Source organism: Lycorma delicatula, chromosome 1 (genome assembly GCF_047948215.1).
Source record: "Lycorma delicatula isolate Av1 chromosome 1, ASM4794821v1, whole genome shotgun sequence".
Taxonomy (NCBI): Eukaryota; Metazoa; Arthropoda; class Insecta; order Hemiptera; family Fulgoridae; genus Lycorma; species Lycorma delicatula.
This window is the reverse complement of record NC_134455.1, coordinates 9,759,952-9,781,979: the sequence shown is the minus strand read 5'-3', so window position 1 is coordinate 9,781,979 and position 22,028 is coordinate 9,759,952. Positions and strand designations below refer to the sequence as shown.

At 31.5% G+C, this 22,028-nt stretch overlaps 1 protein-coding gene across 6 annotated transcripts in view; it reads left to right on the top strand.

Moving 5' to 3' along the window:
* LOC142325825 (stress-activated protein kinase JNK) overlaps positions 1-22,028 on the top strand; it is a 526,820-nt gene that overhangs the window by 464,195 nt on the left and 40,597 nt on the right. For 5 of the 6 annotated variants that reach the window (XM_075367879.1, XM_075367996.1, XM_075367906.1 and 2 more), the window contains one exon: positions 19,949-20,078. In XM_075367879.1, the coding sequence (XP_075223994.1) occupies positions 19,949-20,078 (130 nt within the window). Of the gene's footprint in view, positions 1-15,622; positions 15,842-19,948; positions 20,079-22,028 lie in introns of all 6 variants that reach the window. The other variant, XM_075368163.1, reaches the window with a different exon arrangement.

Here is a 22,028-nt window from a genome sequence, read left to right as displayed (position 1 = left end):
GCTGGATTTTGCCTGTATATCGCCTTGAGGATTTCGGGCTCCTCTGCCCTCGTGTCCCTTGGTAAATTATACACCAATATTTGAGGCCTCCAGCAGCCGCTTCGCCTGCTGCTCACTTACGACCTCCCGGACCACTCCATGTTCCCTTGTTTTCGTGACCCGGGAGATCTGGAACCTTTCTCTCCACGGGTCCAGATCTTCTTCAGGATCAGCTCCGTTATCGCAAACGAAGTCCCCGGACCAGGCGTTACTGGGACCACTTTAACGGTGGCCCGCTTAATTTTGTTAGCCGACGTCTGAACTGGTGGCGGGGGACTAACCCGCTTAGTCCCAGGTGCGGCTGTTACTGCAGCGAAGGAGACAGGCTATTTCACCTTCTCCTTCATCCGTTTTAAAGAGGTGTGGATCTCGCCAAGGACCTTCCCCGTTACCGGTTTGAAGTTCCAGGCTCCTTTCACCACCTTGTCCACCATGCCCGATAGTCGATCAACGATCGAATCTAGGGCTTGGTTGGCGCCCTGGAGGCCCTCGCATTTCAATGCCAGCTCAGAAACCATCAAGGCACACTCGGAAAGGTACTAGTCAACTAACTGTCGAAACTAGACCGAAATGCGTGATTCCTTCTAGGAGGAAATTTTGGCCCAAGCGGAACGCATTCCTTCGATTCGCCCGATCCCCTCAAATCCCGAGCTAGACCTCTGTAAAGGAGACTTCACCCCGGAATCCCCGGGGCACCCCTGTCACCCCGCCGGGACAGGGCCGACCAACTTACCTCATGTAAAAAAAATTTATGGCTGTACTCCGCCACCCTCGACTTCGCAGGGAGCTGCCTGTCAGCCTTGGCTCGCCCTCCACTGCCTTGCTCTCCCTGCACCGGTTGCGACAAGTCTTCCCCGCATAGTTCGACGCAGAGGTATTGGCAGGATTTTTCGTACAACCCGCCAATGCATGAGAGGGTAGGGCCTACCCCCCGTGGAAACCTCTGTGATTTCCTTAGAGGACCGTAGCCTCGGCGGAGACCTACCCAGTGACCTCGGCAGGAAGGGGTCACTGGTAACAAAGTCCTTGGCTAAACCAACCAAGTCCTCAAGGCATTATCCCCCGGGTTGCTCCATAGCTGCTTACCAACGAGAAAATACACCAACTGCACTGCCAGACACTACAGCTGCAGTTTGAAACAATCCTATCAGGTCAGAGCGAATTAGCTTCTCGAACTTACCAGAGTATCAGAAACTTTCCTTGGCCTCATGAACTACGAAGATGGGACACCGACACGCAAAGAAAACATCCTTATTTAGCCAACGGTGGCCTTCCTGCAACATACTACGCTGCTGTTCCATCGCAACACACTAACTGCCACAGATCGTTGTACGTCCTGATGGCGTGTACGTAGAACACTGTTCTTGCAGAAAATCTCACTGATATGGCAAAGCAAGTTTACAGTAAGGGGCCAGAGGCCAAGAAGCGATCATTCACCACCACTGCCCGACCCTCTGCAAGTCAGGCATACCAGCTTCTCTCTGTACTCACCGCCTTGTAGTCCAGTGCCACAATTTTAACACACTCGTGGCATACTTCGTGTCGCCAAAAGCAGGCCTCATTGACATCACCTTTGCCTCTACATCAGGGTCTTCTACCCCGTTCTTAACCACAGCAACAATTCCAGCCTCTGTCATATCCTTAATAAGGATATATGCTGGTTTACCCCCTTACCACACAGGCAACATTCACACCTGCCAACTTACCCTGCACCTGCTGCTTGATCCCATCTAACTTTTCTGCCTGCCCTTTAACGTGGAAATGGAGGGCCTGACCCAGCCTCTTCTTGATCGAGAGAATATCTCGTAATTCCTCCTTTGGCACTCCTGCAACCTTCCCCAGCAAATTGCATATGTAGTGCCCTCAACCTTAAACACAATCGTGCCTGACACCTCCCTCTTACTTTGCTGACCACCATTACTCACTGCCTTGATCCCAGTATCCTCTTCCACATAAAGAGTTCCACCAAAAGCTACTTTGACCTTAAAATCCATAGTCTTCTTACAAGTTCTGAGAAGACCCTCATCGACTATCATGTCACCCACCTTAGAATCAATAACCACCACATAACAACCTCCCAACTTCTCATCTTCCAAGTTCCACAAGAGGACTTCAGTATGGCCTCTGTCAGCCACCACCTGTCCACGCCTTAGCTTGCTCGCATGGAGCATTCATCTAACATCCAGAGCCCTGTTCAAGAGCTTCCTATGGTACTCTGACCTGCCCTCTTTGGCCAAGTCAAACACTGCCACACCATTCGTATCCTGCAGACCAAAAACGGACTCACTGACCTCCTCACAGTTCACAAATATGCCTGCCGCCCACTGCCTCTTGACCAGCTTCGAAATTTCCTCCTCCGGAACACCTTCCTCTAACAGTTCCATCAACCTCCTGCCTTCCATCTGCAAAGTTTGTGAAGCAGCCTCCTTAACCTCTCACTGCAACATATGATTGCACAAATAACCCGCAGTTCGCAGATTCTCACCTTGCTTGATCTGATACATAAGCCACTGTGAACACTTCTTTATCTCTAATTTAGTGCTAATATTTGCTGCTACCAACTTGGCTAATATTCTAACCTACAGGGACACGTCACCCAGAAGCTCATCATATGCTTAGGGCCCCTGCAACTGTACCTCATCCTCCTCCGCTTTTCTCCACTGCTTAGACATCCAGTCAAGAGAACCAGTCCTTTGGGGCGACCTTACAAGCACCCTAACTGCCCCTGGCGTGACCACAACAAATGGACCACCAGCTTCCACTTTCTCCAGTGGGGGCTGCAACTCACCTCTTATTGGGGACCTCGTAAAACTTCTTCTAGGCTTGAACGTATCTTCCTCGCTTAAACACCAATCCAATGCACCTTTTTGATGCTTTATGATTATCTGACACCCTGTATCCTGATTAAACAAACGGGTCAAAAACAACTTAAAACAAAGAGTAGAATAAATAAATTAATTAAACCAATTAAATGTATAAATGATAGCTGAATGAACTAAGCTACAACAGGCTACCTTATCAAGAGATAACAACAATTTAAATTACATAAATCGGTATCAAGAGTTAATCAGTTCGAGGTATAATAAACAATACTATCCACAGCTGATAACAGTTACAATTGTCTATGCTATCCACTAGAGATAAGCTACACCTGACTTGAAAACAACTAAAGGTACAACATGCACTAACTATTGTGATCAGCAATGAACTATGAACCTCATTGCCAAGGCTGCTCAATAAAAAAAAAAAACAGTAAAAAAGGTCAGTCCGTATGCAAAAATTACTAAAATATATTAAAACATTTCTGAAAATTCTCCACCGTCAGTTCCCAATCCTACAAATCAATATCAAAACTATTGACCCGAAAAGAAAACCAGTGCAAGATAGAGCGCACAACAGAAACTCCCTCTTGACTCCCATACTTACTTGCATACCTTAAGTATTAGATGTTTTTATAGTGTATTAGATGTTAGCATTCTTTCATAACCATTTTAACAGTTTGTTTTATTTTTTTTAAATTTAGTTTTATTTTATTAATAATTTGCTGTAACCCCTGCAAGCTTTCTATAAGAAAATTGAAACAGCCAAGAATAATGTAGAAAAGTTAAAAATGTAAAAAAACTTAATTTTTTCTGTTCATAAAATGTAACAATACAAAGACAAAGTTTCTTTACGATGAATACCATAATGTAATGTATCTGTTACAATGTATCAGCTTATTAATGTTTGTGTAAATTAAATATGGTGTATAGTAGTTTGTTATGTTAATTTTTAATAAACTTATGTTTCAACATTACAAAGGTAATTGTGTAGTAATATAAATTTTTCTTGTATAATAGTTTAGTAATTAATTTTTTTTGTTTGTTTTTTGAGGTTTGTGTTATAGTTATGAGATTTTTTTCCTACAAATGTAAAATTCACTGTGTTAAAGAGGAATATATTCCTAATCTGAAAATCATACTTTATTTTGTTATAAATATTGTAGTGGCCATGCAATGTTATTCAGTTATTTATATTTTGATTCTTTTTCTTTTTTTATTTACTATCTTTAATGCTTGTAAGTATTTGTTATGTTTTTAGTTTGCTTTTAAAATTCTTGAGAAGAATTATTAATTAAATTTGCATGTTTTTAGTATTTTATTAAAATGTTGTAATTAGTATGTTTGCATGCATATAACAAACTTTCACATTAGCTCATAGCAGCAATTTGCACACTGTCTTCTGCTTCCTCCATGTTATAAAGAATAAATATTCATTAATTCTGTTCAAATATTTGTTTAACATTGTTTCATTTCATTTTTTTATCATAGTTATATATTACTCATCTAATTTTTGAAAGATTGTTGATGTGCAGGGTGGAGATGAATTGCTGGACCGACAACTGGCTTCTTGTTAGCTACTATGTCTTGTCGCAGTTCACTATCCCCATTACTGTTCTATTACCAGTGCCAGCAATACTTCAGATGCTTCAAGTAGAATTATTGTACATTATAATATGGTTACTTTCTAAATTTTGATCGGTAGTACATTTAGTTGGCTTTGTAGGCTGTGAATATTGAACTAGCATTCATTTTCAGTATGAACTGAAATATATTTTCTAGGATTCTGAGATGTGTTTATATGTAGTTCTTCTAATTTTTTATAGAGAGTAAATGAGAGTGGTGCATTTAGGTTTATAGTTAAAATAATTGCAGATTGATAATTAAGAAATTGTTTTAATATATTTACACTATGCAATGTGATAAAAAAATTAAATCAAAGCTTTTACTTGCTACTGATAGAAGGAAATTTAATTCTGTTTTGTTCCTTACTTTATTCAGTTGAGTTTTGAGGTGTTAATATGTATATGTTAATTTTATGTGTAAGAATAACAAATAAATAAATAAATGAAATTAAGCTCTTGAACATGTGAGTTTACAGTTATAATTTAAATTAATTCTTATCATTTAGAAGCAAACTGTATAGGTCATCAAAGCCACAGTTCCACTCATTCCATATAGTAGAGAATATATAAATATCTCATGTTTCTATGACAGTTTTACATCACATTAATCACTGTTTTGACTCTACATCACTGAAGTCTGTGCCTACATTTTGCTTATTTTTCATCCTGTTAAGCTATGTTTTTCCCAGTAGTAGTTTGAAAAGTTTTATAATAATGCTTCCATTTTACTTATTTTATGAAACTACATTGCTCTAGTTCTTTGATTTAATTAATTATGTTTATTAAACTAGTTTCATAATCTCATAATTTACAAAATAAATTGTTGTGATAAATTTGTTTAACATTTAATAAACTTTCTTGATTTATGTAGATGTTTAAAATTAGTTAACTATTTGTATTTTTCAAAATAAAACCTTTACATATTGTTAATCTTGCGTGTTTTATTTTTAACTCAAAAAAAAAAAATTCAATAAAATCTAAATAATGTCTGTTTTTCCATACACTATCTGCTCCCACACAATCAGTGCATCATACCATTTTACTGTCCAGTTTTGCTATTTATTAACCAATTTGTTATTTACTATAGAAATAGGGACTGATGTACAGTGCATTTGGAAAGTTGCTCTGCAGTATGCTTTAGAATTATGTGGTGCATTCTGTTCTTTTAGTGTTAGGTTGGTTGCTGTGTGGGTTTGTTGGGCAACCCACCCGGTTGGTCTAGTGGTGAACGTGTCTTCCCAAATCAGCTGATTTGGAAGTCAAGAGTTCCAGCGTTCAAGTCTTAGTAAAGTCAGTTATTTTTACACGGATTTGAATACTGGGTCATGGATACCGGTGTTCTTTGGTGACTGGATTTCAATTAACCACACATCTCAGGAATGGTCGAACTGAGACTGTACAAGACTACACTTCATTTACACTCATGCATATCATCCTCATTACCCAAAGTATTATCTGAATGGTTATTACCAGAGGCTAAACAGGAAAACGAAGAAAAAGAAGGGTTTGTTGGGAATTGCTTAGTAATAAACCAAGATGTCGGTTGTTAAGTTGTGATTGAACGTGCTTCGTGTTGTTTCATTTGTCATAATCAATAGTTGCGAGAAACACAATGGTTTTTTCAGTAGACGATAGCTTTTTCTTGCGGAACACGTCTTTCATGAAGGTGACAAATTGTATACTGATTTACAAAAATTTTTTTAAAAGTTTCCAAATCTTCTGTTCCTCACTGCAACACAGTAACAACTCTTATCAAAAAATTTCAGGCAACAGGCTCTGTTGAAGTTGCTGATCAAAGTGGAAGACCACCTAAACTAAACAGACAGAAATTGCTTGATATATCGGATGCTATGGCTGAAGTCCATCAAAATATGTATAAGTTAGCTCAGCATCAAAATATTGGACTTGCTACTGCACTTAAAGCTGTAAGAAGAGAATAACTAAATTTTTTGCCTATAAATTAATGTGTGTTCAAGAACTGAAACTTACAGATCATGCCAAAAGACTAAATTATTATCAGTGGTTTAAATGTTTTTATTGACCAAAATTTTGTAGGTATCCTCGATATTACGTTTTTTACAGGTGAAGCGTGGTTTCATCTGGGAGGGTATATTAATTCACAAAATACACAACTGTAGTCGACAGCTAACCCCCACAAATGAAATGAACAATCTTTACACGAAGCAGAAGTTGGAGTGTTGGTCGGTGTGAGTAGAACGTTCATTTTGGGTCTTAATTTTTTTTTTGAAAATTCAGTCAACAGTGTTTGTTATTGTACTGTTTTAACAAACTTCATTACTCAGTTAACAGAAGTAGAAATCAGTCACTTTTGCTTCCAACAAGATGTTGCAATAGTCACACAGCTAACAGGTCAAACACATTTTTATGAAATGTCTTTGATGTATGAATCATTTTGAGGGGTTTGTGGCGTGCATGATCTCCCAATCTGACTCCCCCAGATTACTTTCTATGGAGGGCAGAGAAATAAGCAGTGTATTGCAACAGACCATACACGATTGACAAACTAAAAAAAAACAACAACAGCATACATATGAGATATTCCAGTACATCAGCAGGTTAAAGTGTTAGAAAATAAGTGGAAATGTTTGCAGTTTTATATTGATTTTAGAGGAGGTCATTTTCAACACCTTTTATTTAAACTATTCCAGTTATTGTAATAACCGTTTCTGTAAAATAATGAAATAGAAATACACAGTAATAATTAAGAAAATTTCATCTTTAAATTTCAATAATTACAGTGCACAGCAACTTTCTGAATCGTCTGTAGATACAGTTTTAATTCCAAAATGATGTACAAAAAAATAAATCTGTTAAATTGATGCAAGTTATGTCTTCAAAACATTTTTATTATATGTTTAATAGTTTTATATTTAATTAATAAAATATATTCCTAACATTATGTAAAATGATCGATAATGATATAGTAAAAGGTGTTACAGAAAAGGGTAAATTGATCAGCATTGAAGAAGGAAAATTAAATGTATAATTGTATGTATTTTCAGGAAATAAAGCACCATGATCCAACAGTTAATTTCAAAATTAGAAAAAATTATGACTGAATATGGTACTAAAGTAAAAATATTAGTTAAACAAAAATAATGAAAATATTATAATCCATAAATATTATATTAATCTATGGTATTGCCATAGATTAATAGATAAATCTAAATTGATTTTTCATAACCATACACCAGCTTCAATATACCCTCGTCATATTCTTCTGCCGCCAGTCCATTTAGCCACTGATTAACAGTATTTTTAAGTTCATCGTCATCTGTGAATTGGTTACTACTCAAGAATTCTTTCATTTTCTAAAACAAATGGTAATCAAAAGGAACTGATTATATGGTGGGTGATCGTAAATTTCCCATCTAAATATTCTCAGTAAATCACCTATCAGACCCGCAACATGTGGACGTGCATTATCGTGCAGCAGAACGACGCTGTTGGTCAGTCACCCATGTCGCCGATTTTGAATGGCATGCTGTAACTTAGAGTTTCACAGTAGGCTTCTGCACTTATAATCGTTCCACACGACATGAAATCTATTGGTAGTACGCCAAACCGAACCCAAAAGACTGTGGCCATCAGTTTGCGTTCAAATGGCTGTGGCTTGACCTTTGTTGGTCTGGTTAGTGATTGAGGATGACACCACTCACTTGACTGCCATTTTTCTCTGGTGTGTAATACGAAATCCATGTTTCATCGCCGGAAACAACTGAATTGAGGAACTCATCACCTTTTTCTGTGTAGTACATCAAAAATTCCAAAACAGATCCCATTCTGAATTTTTTTGTGACGTTCTGTTTAGACATGTGGCACCCAACATGTGCAATCCTTTTTGAATGCTAAACGGTAATGAACAATGCAACCAATAACAGCTCTTGAAACATCAGGAAAAAGAAGAGCCAGGTTGGAAATCGTTGAGAGACCGTTTTTTCTGATTTCATGATCGACATGTTTCTTTTAGTCCTCGTGATTATTGAGGGTCTCCCCGAACGTTCTTAATAGTGCACATTAATTCTGTTACTTCTAATCCTTTCACACCTTTCTTTCTAATCCTTTCAGACGTTTCTTTCATTCATTGCAGTATTACCATACACAGCAACCAACTGCCTATGAATCTCAGTCAACTTAATGTTTTGATGGTTTAAAAAACATATGACTCCACATATTTCACAGTCGGCGGCAACATCGATTTTTCTATTCATTTTATAACGTAACAACTCATACGTAATCAAAGGTACTACAACATGACGACTTGCAGACAACAATGCAGTGTGTACATTACTAGCGTAGTCATGAACGACACAGGTTCACACACCTTAAGGAGAGGAATTTCCCAGCAGTCTTTACTTTAGAGATATCCCTTGTAATAACATCATGGTATTCATATTAACTAATAAGCCGGCGGAGAAATAATAAAGGTACCTAAATAGCATTGTAGATCTTGAGATGGCATATAATAATGTACAATGACATATAATGTGTAACATAAGGATAACATTGGTGAATTATATTAGTTGCAAGAGCTGAAATACATTAAGGAGCACGTTTAAGAGTGTAGTTTATTCTTATTGTATTAATAGCTTATGTGTAGAAAAAATAATTCTAGATCAAAGAAAAATTCTTTTGAGGCAAATATGAACCCTAGAAAAGGAAGCATGTATTAAGATTCACTGATGACAATACTCTTTTTTCAGAAAAAAATGATTTAGAAGAAATACTAAATATATCAACTTATTTAAAAGTTTATTTCACTTAAGTCTAAAAGTAAAAAAAAATTGGAGTAAAGTAAAGTGAATAAAATGCGATGGAAATGGGAATAATGGAGAATTAAATATCAACTTACTTTGTTTGGATTTGTATAATTTTTTAAGATGGAGGATGTTAGGAAGACATCGGAAGGAGACTGGCACAAACAAGAAGAGTGTATGCATGTGATGTACAGTATTAGGTATTATTAGAAGGAAAATATGAAAAGTATGAGAGAGATAAAAAGAATCTTAAAAAAGCAGTTAAATTATAAATGAAGTTTTTATGATGAATTTGAACTAATGAAATTCAGAACAGAATCTTGTATTATGGATCTTATAGGTTATGGTTATAAATTAAAAGATACCCAAATTTATTTATTTTGGTAATAGGGGGTCATTTAGATTAAAATATTAGCATTTGACTGAAGGAAATTAAAGTAAAACAAAAACAAACCAGTGACTGAGAGAAAAAAATTATTTTAAATTCCAGCCTATTACAGCTCACAGGAAACATGGTGGGTGAAAGCAAGGTTGACTGTATAGTTTCATTTTTATCAAAAAATAAATAAAATTAAAATAATAAATAAAAATAAAGTTATGGGGCACATAGCTTATCAGTATCAGCCCACTAAGCGAAGATGCTATATTAGTGGTTACAATTTTTTTTATATGATAAAATATGCTCATACTTATCTGTATTTAAATCCATAGATTTTCAACTATGGACTTAAATATTAAATAGCATTTCTCTTATTAATTACACCTTTTGGCTCCAGTACTGTAAATGCGTTAACACAAAAGTACATGATAATTTTTTTTTAAATTATATTAAAACATGACAAATATTTTACATTATGTTTTCATGTTGTTGCACATTGTTAATGCTTCTGCATTTTCATGTGAAATTTGTAGCGTGTATAATATATTTACAAACAAGCAAAATCTTCTGAATTGGATTTATCGTTTTGTTCATACATCTGCATTGCTTGTAAAAAAATTTTATCTCTACCTAACTGTCGAAGGCAAGTAACAAAAATTGAAATGTTGTTTTATTTTATTTGTTCTTTTTTAAAAAGTGTTCTTCCAATATAAATGCTAGAACTCAGTGATGTTAAGTAGTCTGGGGTTTTCTTTTCACAAATTTTGATTTTTACAGAACTAAAGGCTAAAGGAGGATTAGATTATTATCATGTAGAAGTCACAACATTCATGATGTAGCTTGCCTGTGTCCAACTTTTATCTTTCTTTATCATTAAGGTTGAGGTTCCTATTACAGGCTCAACTGAGGAGTCATCCGATAAGTTACAAATTTTAACCAGTTTGTGATGTAATGAAACTAATACTTCTCACTATGGTTTTGGTCTTGCAAACTCCTATTCGTAAAAAATGAAGTAGTTGAAAGAAATAAGCCCTTCTTTTATTTGAGCTCAGAACTTTGCATTAAATTATCATAAATCATTGTCTAAATCAATAAGCTACTTTTAATGTTTAATAAATAAAATTAACATACCAGCAAACAATAATGATTTTTAAACTGTAAAATATGGGCAGATTTTATTTGACCTGTAAAATATAGGACAAATCAGACATTCTTGTCTGGTGTATTTGAAATCTGATCATGAAGAGTTTTAGCCCCTTTATCGCAGGTTTGTGCTCAATAAATTACTTTTTCTGGGGATTAACAAAACAAATTGCATTATTATAAATAATCATGCAGTCTCAAAAAGTTAAAATTTCTGATAATTTCATAGATTACCATTTCACAAAATCAGTGTACAAGAGTATTTAAAACAAAATTAAATATATTGTGGAATATATGTCTACATATAGAGAACACTTTTATTTTGTAATCAGGTGCCCATTGACTTTCCAAAAATGCATAAAATTTATGTTAAACATTTTTATGTGATTTTCTCATTTGTTAAAATTAATTTTGTTAATTTTTACTTGCATCAGTTACTGAGGCTACTAGCAACTAGGTTAGTCAACTAGGTTATTCAATATAAATTTTCCAGTCCCTAACTGGGAACTAAACCTTGTCCTTTTAATTTAGCAGACAAGCACATTACTGTTTGTGCCACCAAGGCAATTTCTTAAACATTATTTGAAATATTTTTATCTTGTGGCTTTAGATTTTCAGAATTCCTTTTCTTTAGTTCTGTTTTGGTTCTTGTACTATTAATTAATATTTAACCCTTCAAGCCGGTATTTAAATTTTTAAAGCCCTACCCTACTGCCGGTAATTTCAATGCCTAACCAGCAGCAAACTCTACATACAGTGTGATCTAAAAAATGCACCACACAGTGTCCTTTTATCCTTTTAGCTGCTGTGCAATATGGTGCCATCATGTTAGAACCGTGTATAATTAACTTTCTGCAATTTAACTGATGAAAGTAATGAGAGCTTCAGAATAATGATCACTACATACCTTCTTTTCAAGTATTGGGTCCATGATAGGATTTTAGGAAAATCCAATTCACACTAACTTTTAGAATGTGTTGAGGTTTTCAAACAAACTCAGAAAATTGTAGTTATGTAATCTGAATTTAGCACATTTAGACTAACAAACCAAAGCATCATTTTAAAGAGCTGATATTAATTATGGCTTTAAAGATTCATTAAGAAATAAAACAAAGAAAGATCCTCTAAAAATAAATTCCATCTAACTTAGGGATAGTATTTTGTGATGTTTAAACATAGCTTATATATATAGTAATGTTTCAATAAAAAATATTTCTGTATGTTATAATAATTTCATTACTTTGCATGTTACAATAAACTGGTTTTGCTTTGTATAGCATCATCAGGAAAATTTTTAGCAATTTGTTAAAATCCTAAAACACACATATGGCTGTCTATCTATCCTTTCTTGATTTATCTAGCTTTTAAGCAGAAATTAAAACCCAGTTACTCAATTTTGCTTTAGCTTTAAATTGTGGCACGCAAGTACAACTTTTGGCTCATGTGAGATAATGTGGTTTTAAAATGTTTGTGGTGCATAATCATGTTAATTTTTCTGGAAAATATTAAATTACGAAATTATTTGCCGTCTTGTCAAAGAAAACGTCTTTATTTTGTGTATAACTTATATGTACTAGTCTATCAGCCATTATTTGCACATTTCAGACCACCAAAGTGAAACATTGATTATAAAAATTTGTAAATATTCATGCTATTTACTTTTATTGTTAGTAGTAATAGTGCAGCAAAATTAGTTAAACTACGTTTACAATAGAAATGTTTGATTATTGATTAAACAGTAGACTTTTCATTATCTGGTCCTTTACACTTAAAAATAATTTATTTTTATGATGTTAAACATCATTTAAAGATTTTTTTTTGTAAATAATTTTTTTTGCAGGTATTAATTCGCAAAGTAATTTGCAGTCATCCTTCCATCTGTCGGAATAATCCTTGTTCTCTGTTTCAGTATTTATTATACTGTAAAATATATATTGAACTGCATACACATACCGTTACTGTTGGTATGTGTCTTTCTTACAAAAGGAAACAAGACTACTACTATTTTGCAATATATCATAAATAGTAAAATGTAGATGAATGATTAGTATATTCTTCCTTTCCACTGACTCATATCTCTCCTTTGTGTAGATGAGTTTCAGGTTTAATTAAAATTTTCAATTCATCTTTTTGTGAATGAGTTTTCAATAAATCTGCAGTTCTGAAAAAATAACATTAGAATAATTAGTTTATAAAATTACAACATTTTTCCACTCTCACGAATAATATTCCAACGCTTTAATTTTTCCATCTTCATTAATAATATTCTAATGTTTTACTCAATTCTGTAACTGAGTACATTATCTAAATCAGAATAACTTGAAGCAATGTTGGAAAGTATTGTTTTTTATAAAGTCACCTCTGTAGCCTTTACCCTGCCTAAAGAATCTCACGATTATAAATTACTCTTCTCTACTCTGTCTTATTTCATTACAGGTATTTTATGAGTATTTATTCTTTTTTTTTACTCTTTTGATAAATGTTTTGACTTAGTTACCATGCCAGTCAGTGTATTGGCTCATTTCTCTCCTACAGAATTACAATTAAAGTAGCCGATCAGTCTAGCCAGTCCAAACTAGCTGAGCCCACTGTCTTGACAGTAGGCTCTATCCCTTGAACCCCCGATGCATTTGTTATTTTCATGGTTTGAGAATCTTAAATACTTTAATCCATTATGAAAAAAAAATGTAATTTTACTTCATTTATCTCTCTTTTGTCCTGGTAAGAAATACGTTAATGAAGTAAAAGGATTAATTTCTTTTTCTTTAATGAATATCTTTGATAAATTAACCCCTTTGGAGGTTAGGGCCTCAATCTATGATTTAAAACCTTCCCTGGAACAACAAATGTATCCTGCAAATTTGAAAACGATTGGTCGATTGGTTTTTACGTGATGCTGTTGCAAACAGACAGACCCACAAACTTTTGCATTTATATTTAAGAAATATAATTTAATTTTATATTTTTTTCTGGAAAAATATAAGATTAAACTTTAATTTATTAAAAAATATTTGGACAAAATTAATTAAAATTTTATAATTGTTAGATTGTTATTAATCCTTTTTTACTAAAAAAGAGAAATGAGGAAATGGCAAACCTTTTTTCTGATAGGTGCTGACATTTTTGAAAAGTTATTTTCTCTAAGTTAAAATCAGGACTTAGACCAAAAGCCTGCATATAACATTAAAAAAAGATATGCTCTTGCTTGAACAGGCAGTCATTAATTTCATATACACACTTGCATGCACATATTTTTATATGTGTATTCATTCTTCTTTATTGATTACTGTCATCAGTATTAAAAATTAAACAGACTAAATTGAGTAATGAAATATAATTCACCACTGGAGAGAATTTTGTGGGCTAAATCATCGTCAGTTTTTATTTTTAGTGCACTAATAAACGTTTAATACAAAAAAGATATACTTAAAAAGAAAAAAAAAATTTGTCTGTATCATTTTTTAAATCTTTACCTTCTTTTTGAGGATTTTTTTTCATATCCACTTTCCCATATGGACTGCTTCATCGGGTAAATAAATACATATTGATTTAATTATTTTTTTTTTTTAAATTATAGAAGAAATATGAGTGATATTCTTTCATAAAAAATTAATAAGTATTGAAGTATTAATAATAAATATTTATTCATCTGAAAAAGCAATGCATACTGCAGATGTACGTGAAAAAAATCTTAAAAAAGAGGAGAAAGTGGTAATAATTTATCTACATTCTGCTTTGATGCATTTCAACAAATAATAAATACATGTATTTTTTTAATCTAATTTTGTAACATTAAATTATCTATCCCCACTGAATGTTGTGCTTAATAAGATATTGGAGAAAATGAAACAGATTGTTTAAATTAATACTAAATTTTGTACTTTGAACACCTCTGTAGAAAAGAACCTAAACATATTCTACTGAATTTTGGTGTGGGAAAAGTAACATTGAAAGAGTAAAAATTCTGTAAGTACTTATTTTTCAACTAACTAATTAAATCTCAGCTCAGGTGCCGTTCTGTCTAAGCAATGATAAAATACCCTTTCAACCCCCATTACAGCAGACCTTTTTTGTACAGAAGTAATAAGAGCTACAAATATTTCATATGTTTTTAAAATCTAATATATTAAGATGAATACTAATTTTGTCTGTTTTGATCTTCCAAACACATTTTTTTTTTTACTGCTCTGGCTTCTCATATAGTTGCATAGTGAGTATAATGTACATACTTGGCTGGCGAAAGAATTTTACATATAAATCAATAGAGTGGTTTTGGTGTTCACTAAGTAGATGGATATTTTACATACAAATATTTTATTATACTTCATTCAGTTTTTATTAAAATTGTTGATGAAAGGAAGTAAAATTATGAAACATTACAATATAACAATTCACTGAAAAATAATGACTATATAAAAAAGTTTTTCCATTACTCAAATTCTTTGAACAGCTTTACTAACAGATAACTCTCCCCTCCTTGTACTTAATATAATGTAGTAGAATTTTTGGATTTAATTTTATTACTCATGGTAACGTTATCATGAGGTGCACTTATTGTGACAGATTATATCATTACTTAAAAGAAAAAACTATTTCTTGTTGATTGATTTAATACTTATTTTTATTAGTTTTTTTTTTTTTTTATTACTAATTACTAAATGCACTTTTCTCGCAAAACATAAATTTTTCCTTACTTGTAAGTGTTTGTTGGTGGTTCCCCTTTTTATTTATTTTAAAAAAAATATTTTTTCCTTTCTTTCCTTTTTTTTCATTTATTTATTTAAAAATTTTTTTTTTAATTTTTAGCATTTCATTTTTTGTCCTTTTCTTATTTTATAGCACGAAGACAGTGTTTAATTTGATGATAAAAACGCATGTGTGAGGTGTATTATTACTACTACAGCTGATTCTAGATTGTCTCTTATTACGTGTAGATATGAAAACATTTGTATTTGATAAAATGTTCAGCACAGTGGAGTTTGGTGACACAGAGTTCTGCGTTCCCAGCCGCTATACAAATCTCAGTCCCATGGGTGTTGGAGCTCAGGGAATGGTCTGGTAAGTTGTTTATTACCTCCACCTCATCATCGGCCTGTCGCGCTCACTCTCTCTCTCGCTGCGTAATATCTGTCTGTTCCTGACTTCTTTTTGTCTTCTGCTCTATTAAATGAAAGAAAAAAATGTTTAATTATGTTTCCCATTGTGTTTTGTGTACCTTATTATAAACAGTTATGTTGTTACTTAAATGTTAATTGACTGCAGTATTTTTTTTTTAATGAACTTAAATGAATGGTAATAAATAAATTCACAATTTATGTCACATTTTGATACTAGAAGGATAGAATTTTACTATTTATTTTAAAATTGTATTGAATAAGATAATTTCTTTGTGGACTTTCATAAAATGAACTCGATGTAATTCTTGTGATATCATTGTGTTTTTATTAATCTTTTAACCAGTTTTTATAAGTTGTAGTTGTTTTGACAAATAAAGCTGAAGAAGCTCTCTGGTATTCTATTTATATAGTACTGTTTGGCCAATTAGTAAGTAGATATTACACCGGCTTCTAGATCAGCTACTCTCAAGTTTGATTCCTGACAAAAATTTCTAGTCTTTTCACCTAGCCCATTTTCCTTGTTAAAATAAATGTATATGTAACATGTTTCAAAATGTAATAATAATAAATATTTTCTTTGTCGACTATGAAAACAAATTAGTAATCAGCTGTGTTTATAATACTTCCAATTAGATATTATGTTAGAAATTCTTTAACTTCAAAGAAATTTGAAGCCAAAGATATTTGCTAGCCAAAGTAAGCAATTTATCTGCCTAAAACTACTGAAAGGCTTTAATATTTTACCCTTTTCCTACACAATTGTGCAAATAACTGGTAATTGTATTTTTATTTATTTACAAAATATTATGATAATTTATAAATAATATTATATCTTGTATCTTTGTTTTTAGGCTAAAATTCCAATGCACAAGATAAAAAAGCATCATATATTATTAATTCTTACTGTAGGTTATTTATTTTTTTTTAATAAATAAACTTAGCCTACTTTCTTATTTTAATATTAATATAATTTATTTTCTTTTATTAACTTAAGGATATTTTAAATAATTAAAAGTTTTGTTGATATCTGTTTGCAGTAACTCTAATGCTAGTGTATATTTTTTTTAAATATGGTGCAGGATATATTTTAACCTTTGTTTAGTACACATAATATTATTAATATTTACTTCTGTTTTTTTTTTCAGTTGCTTTAATTTAGTTTTATCACTGTGATATACACATCATTCTTTTGTTCTATTTAATTTAATAAAAATACTTGAGAGTTTCATGTAAATTAAATTTTGTTCAATATAAACAGTTGAGAAAACATTTATTCTTTTGTGACAAAAAGTAAAGTTTGTTAATTACTGATAAAAGGAGTTCTGTCTATTAACTTTTAAGATTATAAATTATAATGAATTTACCCTGCTGTGATTTTGAAATACAATGTTAATGAAAATATTTCTAAGTAGACATGTATAAAATCTCTTTAATAAGATTTATATACACATTTCATGAGGTCAGGAATGTAAAGGTTTACGCAGATTCTGTAAAATTTCATTCATACTTGTTTTGTGTATCGGAATATAACAAACTACTGACGTAAAGACTGATATAAAAAAAAATGTGAGTAATGAGAGATGTGATAGCAAGTTATATTTAAAAGTAAGTACAGTGTAGGTTCATTATTTACTTTTTCCAAACCAAAAATATATTTTCTATAAACAAATCATTTCTTTTTGTATAGGAAGTTTTAATACAGTTTTTCAGATCAGAAGTTGGAAAAGTGTTAACAGATTTGCAGGTATTTAATTAAAAAATTTCTTAGATTTTTATCATCCTCTTGTGTTGATAGATATTTTTTTTATCTTGATTGCTTTTATTTTTGTCAGTTCTTATTTTTCTTTCGTTTAATGTGTGTTTCTTATTTCTTTTTTATTACTATTGTTGTTTACTAATTAATATAACAAGTAGTTACATTACAATAGATTATTTTGTTTGATTTAATATGCGTTATTCTGAAATAACTTGGTTTTTATATTATTCAAGTGAAAAAGTATTTTTATATTTGAATTACATATTTAGTGTTTTAGTTATTTTTATTATTTTTTAGTATTTTAGTTTTCTGTTGATGTAAGTTTTCTGTTGCATTTATAAATTTTTTAAATATTTTAGATTACCGTAAAATAGTTTTATGCTCACCATAAATAAATAATAATTACAAATTTTATCTTAGTTTTCTGTGTAGTCCTATTATGAAAGATAAATGCAAACATGTTTAAACAGTAAGTTTGAGTATATATCCATTCTACTTCTTTTGTTATTTTACAGTGGGTAACTAACTATTTTATGTAGTTTGAAGTTTGACTTACAGTAGAGAATCACAAATAAAATGAAAGAGTTACTCTTCAAGTTTTTCCCTACAAGTATTCAATGTGAGCACACATCCAATAGTAGGAGAGTTCATCCCATACTTTAACCACGAGATCTGGAATAATGGAAACAATAGTTTTCTCAATCCTTTGCCTCAAATCAGATAGATCAGTAGGTGGTAGAGGCACATGCACAAGATTCTTTATAAAACCTCAAAGGGAAAAAAATCACATCGGGTCAGATCAGCCGATCTTGGAGGCCACTGCAAATAAGCTCTGTCACCAGGTCCACATCAACCATTCCAATGGATGAGGAAAATTTCATTTAACCAATTCTATACAAAGGCATAATCTTGTTGCTAAATAAAATTCTCTGGTCCATCTTACATTTAAGGAATATAGCCATATACACAGCATATACAAATAATAAGCATATACACAGCATATGCAAATAATAAGCAATTTTACACTTACTTCAGTGAAAAAAGCAGGACGTAAACTTGCATTGGGATATTGCTATTATGGTGCTGTCAAACAGAAAGGTAGGGAATCAATCTACAACCATGTATACAACTAAAACTGTCCTTTTTGCTCATTAAATCTATCTTTATATCTACAGTTTACACCCTACCCAAGAGGTATTATAATAAATTAAAACACTGATATTCTTTTTTGTACATCCCTTTTTAAAATGAAAATAAATGTTTGTTTAGAATTCTGTATCTTTTTTGCCATTCTTCTTGCTGTTTACTTATTCTTGTACTTATTATTATTTTTTGTTTTTTATTGTTATAATTGCCCTTATAAAAAAATTGTGTATTTCTACCATGACCCATAGTACTTTTTAATCTCTTAAGTATTTTATTGATTTTAATAATAACATATTCACTGCAAAGAATGTGACTTACAGCTGTTATGATTTGCACTGATGATTGTGTTAATGTTTCAGTTAAGTGGTGTAACATTTTACCCATTTGGGTGTACTGAGGATTTTTGTATTGATTTGGTTTTTTATGATCACTTTTTTTCAATCTAAATGTTTTCCATTTGTGTAGTTAACCTGTCTATTATTTTATTATTAGTATTATTATTTTTGCATTTACTGTTTGTATTTAGTAAATGGTTTAGGTTCATAATCTTTTATCTCATGTAATTTTTTAAAGGAATATGAACATATTCTTTGAAAAGGCTAGGGCTTAAGATAATTAAAAGATTACACTTTTTTTTATTAATAATTTTAGTCTAGAAGTACATGCTTTTAGAAAAAAAATTATACATCAGTTTTAAAAAATATAGAAAAAAATTGGTGACTTTCTCTTATAAATTTAAAATCAGGCCCAAAATTACTACAGTCAAATTTTTGTGGCAAATTATTAATTCATGTCTGTTACTTGTATAAACCAGCATCTCTAAAATATAGAAAGAAAATATGAGGTGGCCCACCTAGGCACTCTTCATGAAAACATGTTAATATTTTTGAATTGTTAAATCATTCTGTTTTGTATATTTTATCTTACTCCTTGTTGGTATTTTCTTTAATTTATATGTGCATGTGTATAGATATTGATTGCTAAACATTATGAAATTTGATTATTTTTAGACATCTTGTATGAGGATTAGAATTTTGTATTAATTTTTTCATTACATTTTTATTAAGAAGCCAAATGTATGCTATATATAATTAACCTATTACTGGATTTATTTAATAATAATTATTTGCTTTAAAATTGTTGCAGTGCGGCGTATGATACAGTTACTCAGCAGAATGTTGCTATCAAGAAACTTTCAAGGCCGTTCCAGAACGTGACACATGCCAAGCGGGCATACCGGGAGTTTAAACTGATGAAGCTTGTCAATCATAAAAATGTACATAATTATTTTTCTTTTACTGTATTGTGTAAATTGTTATGTTTTTATTTTTTTAACTAGAAAGTAATGTAAAGCGGATAAATACGATACTACCAAACTTAAATATTGGTTGAATTATTCGACTTGTGTTTTTCCTCCCAAAATGGAGACTACATTCATTCTTACTTATGTGGCTAATAAGTTGTGGGCTGAATTTTATAGAACTAACAAAAACATTTTTTGACATACAGTAATTGCTTTGTAGAAGATATATCAGAATCTTTCCACCTTGGCAATAAAGTACATCTACAATTTTTTTCCTGGGAATACGATTACCTTAACTGATAAGGTATTATAAGGAATTTTTTTTTTGACGAGGATGTATTGAAAAATAATTTCAGATAGTTAAATTTGTTCTTCTCTGTAATGTATAAGTTTGAAAATTGAATCTTCTCAAATCTTTTTCAATGTAATTTTTTCATAATTGCAGAATTGTATGCAAAAGATTTAATCTAATCTGATAATCAGAAAATTTTTAATTATTGAAAAATTGGGTACTCTTATTAGGCAGTTTTATTTTTCATTAAATCAATCAAATTCTTTTCATATTTTTATCTATTTATGTTATTTTTTATTATTACTATTTATTTGTTACTGTTTAAATTTATTTAGTAACATTCATTGTATTGTTATATACCTATAATAATCAATCATTAACATCCTCACCTTGTTTATGCCTATTAATTGAAGCTCATTTTTGCTTTTTATGCCCACTAATTGAAGCTAATTTTTGCTTTTTTTAATTAAGAGTTTCTTACATAGTAACTCAATATTAGGATTTGTCTGTTATGTACATCCCATGAAGAATATTAATGTCAGACTCCAGTTTCTATTAGAAAAATGTTTCTCTAAAATACAGTTTTTATTTTAAAAAAGGAGACATATGTAAATTCTAAACTCTCTTGCAAACATAAAAAAAATGTGTGTGTGTATATATATATATATATATATATATATGTTGATATGTTGATTGTTAGCTGATGATCCTATTCTGTATTGTGATTTTAAATAGTCACATATTTTATCTGTTGTAAATAACTAAATAAAACATAAAATACACAATTGTAACAATTTTGAATGAATAAGAAGTCAGCATTGTAATAAACACATATCAGGGGTAGGTGAATGATTTATGCCAAGTAACATGGCATTTTTTTTGTATAAGGACCTGAATTACACTCAGTTTTGTGACCATGCGCACTTTTTCTGTGTAATTTCAATACAATCCTTAAACTTTAGTCAAAAACCTTATAATTAATAAAATTCTGTATAAATTCAGGAAATCAACAGTCCTATGATAATGAATTAAATTAGTGTATATTTCAAAGGTCATTCATTTTGATTATGGTAAGAGTGTAAGACTACCATTCATTACTTTTTCTCTCCTATTTGTGGTTTTAGTGTAAATTTTTCCCCAGGGATCAGATTTCAACCTCTAGTTCTATTGTAATAACCGAGACATTTGAGGAATGATATTTGGCTCATGTGATCTGAACTGTGGCGTGAAGGCTTTAAGGACTCTGTCATTATAACACTTAATTCTTCATTTACTGTATCACATTTGATACAAAATATGCAAGCTTTTGGCTACACCGACATAATTATTGCTCACCACTCCCTGCCACCTGTGTACACTGAATTCTGTGAGAATTTCTTCATCTTCTCAAGATAAAATTCAGGCTGGTTGTTTCAATGACACAAAGGAAGTTCTCTTGAAATTCAGTTTTGCTTGAATAACCAAATGTCCAGTGGGTGTTACAAACATGGCAAAGGGGTTGAATGCTATGTATTATTGCAACACTGTGGGATTACTGTTATGGTTATAGTTGTAAAATTTTTTTATAGATTAGTCTTAGAAATTTTTGATTGTAATATAAAGTATATAAATTTCAATTAAAAAAGAAAAAA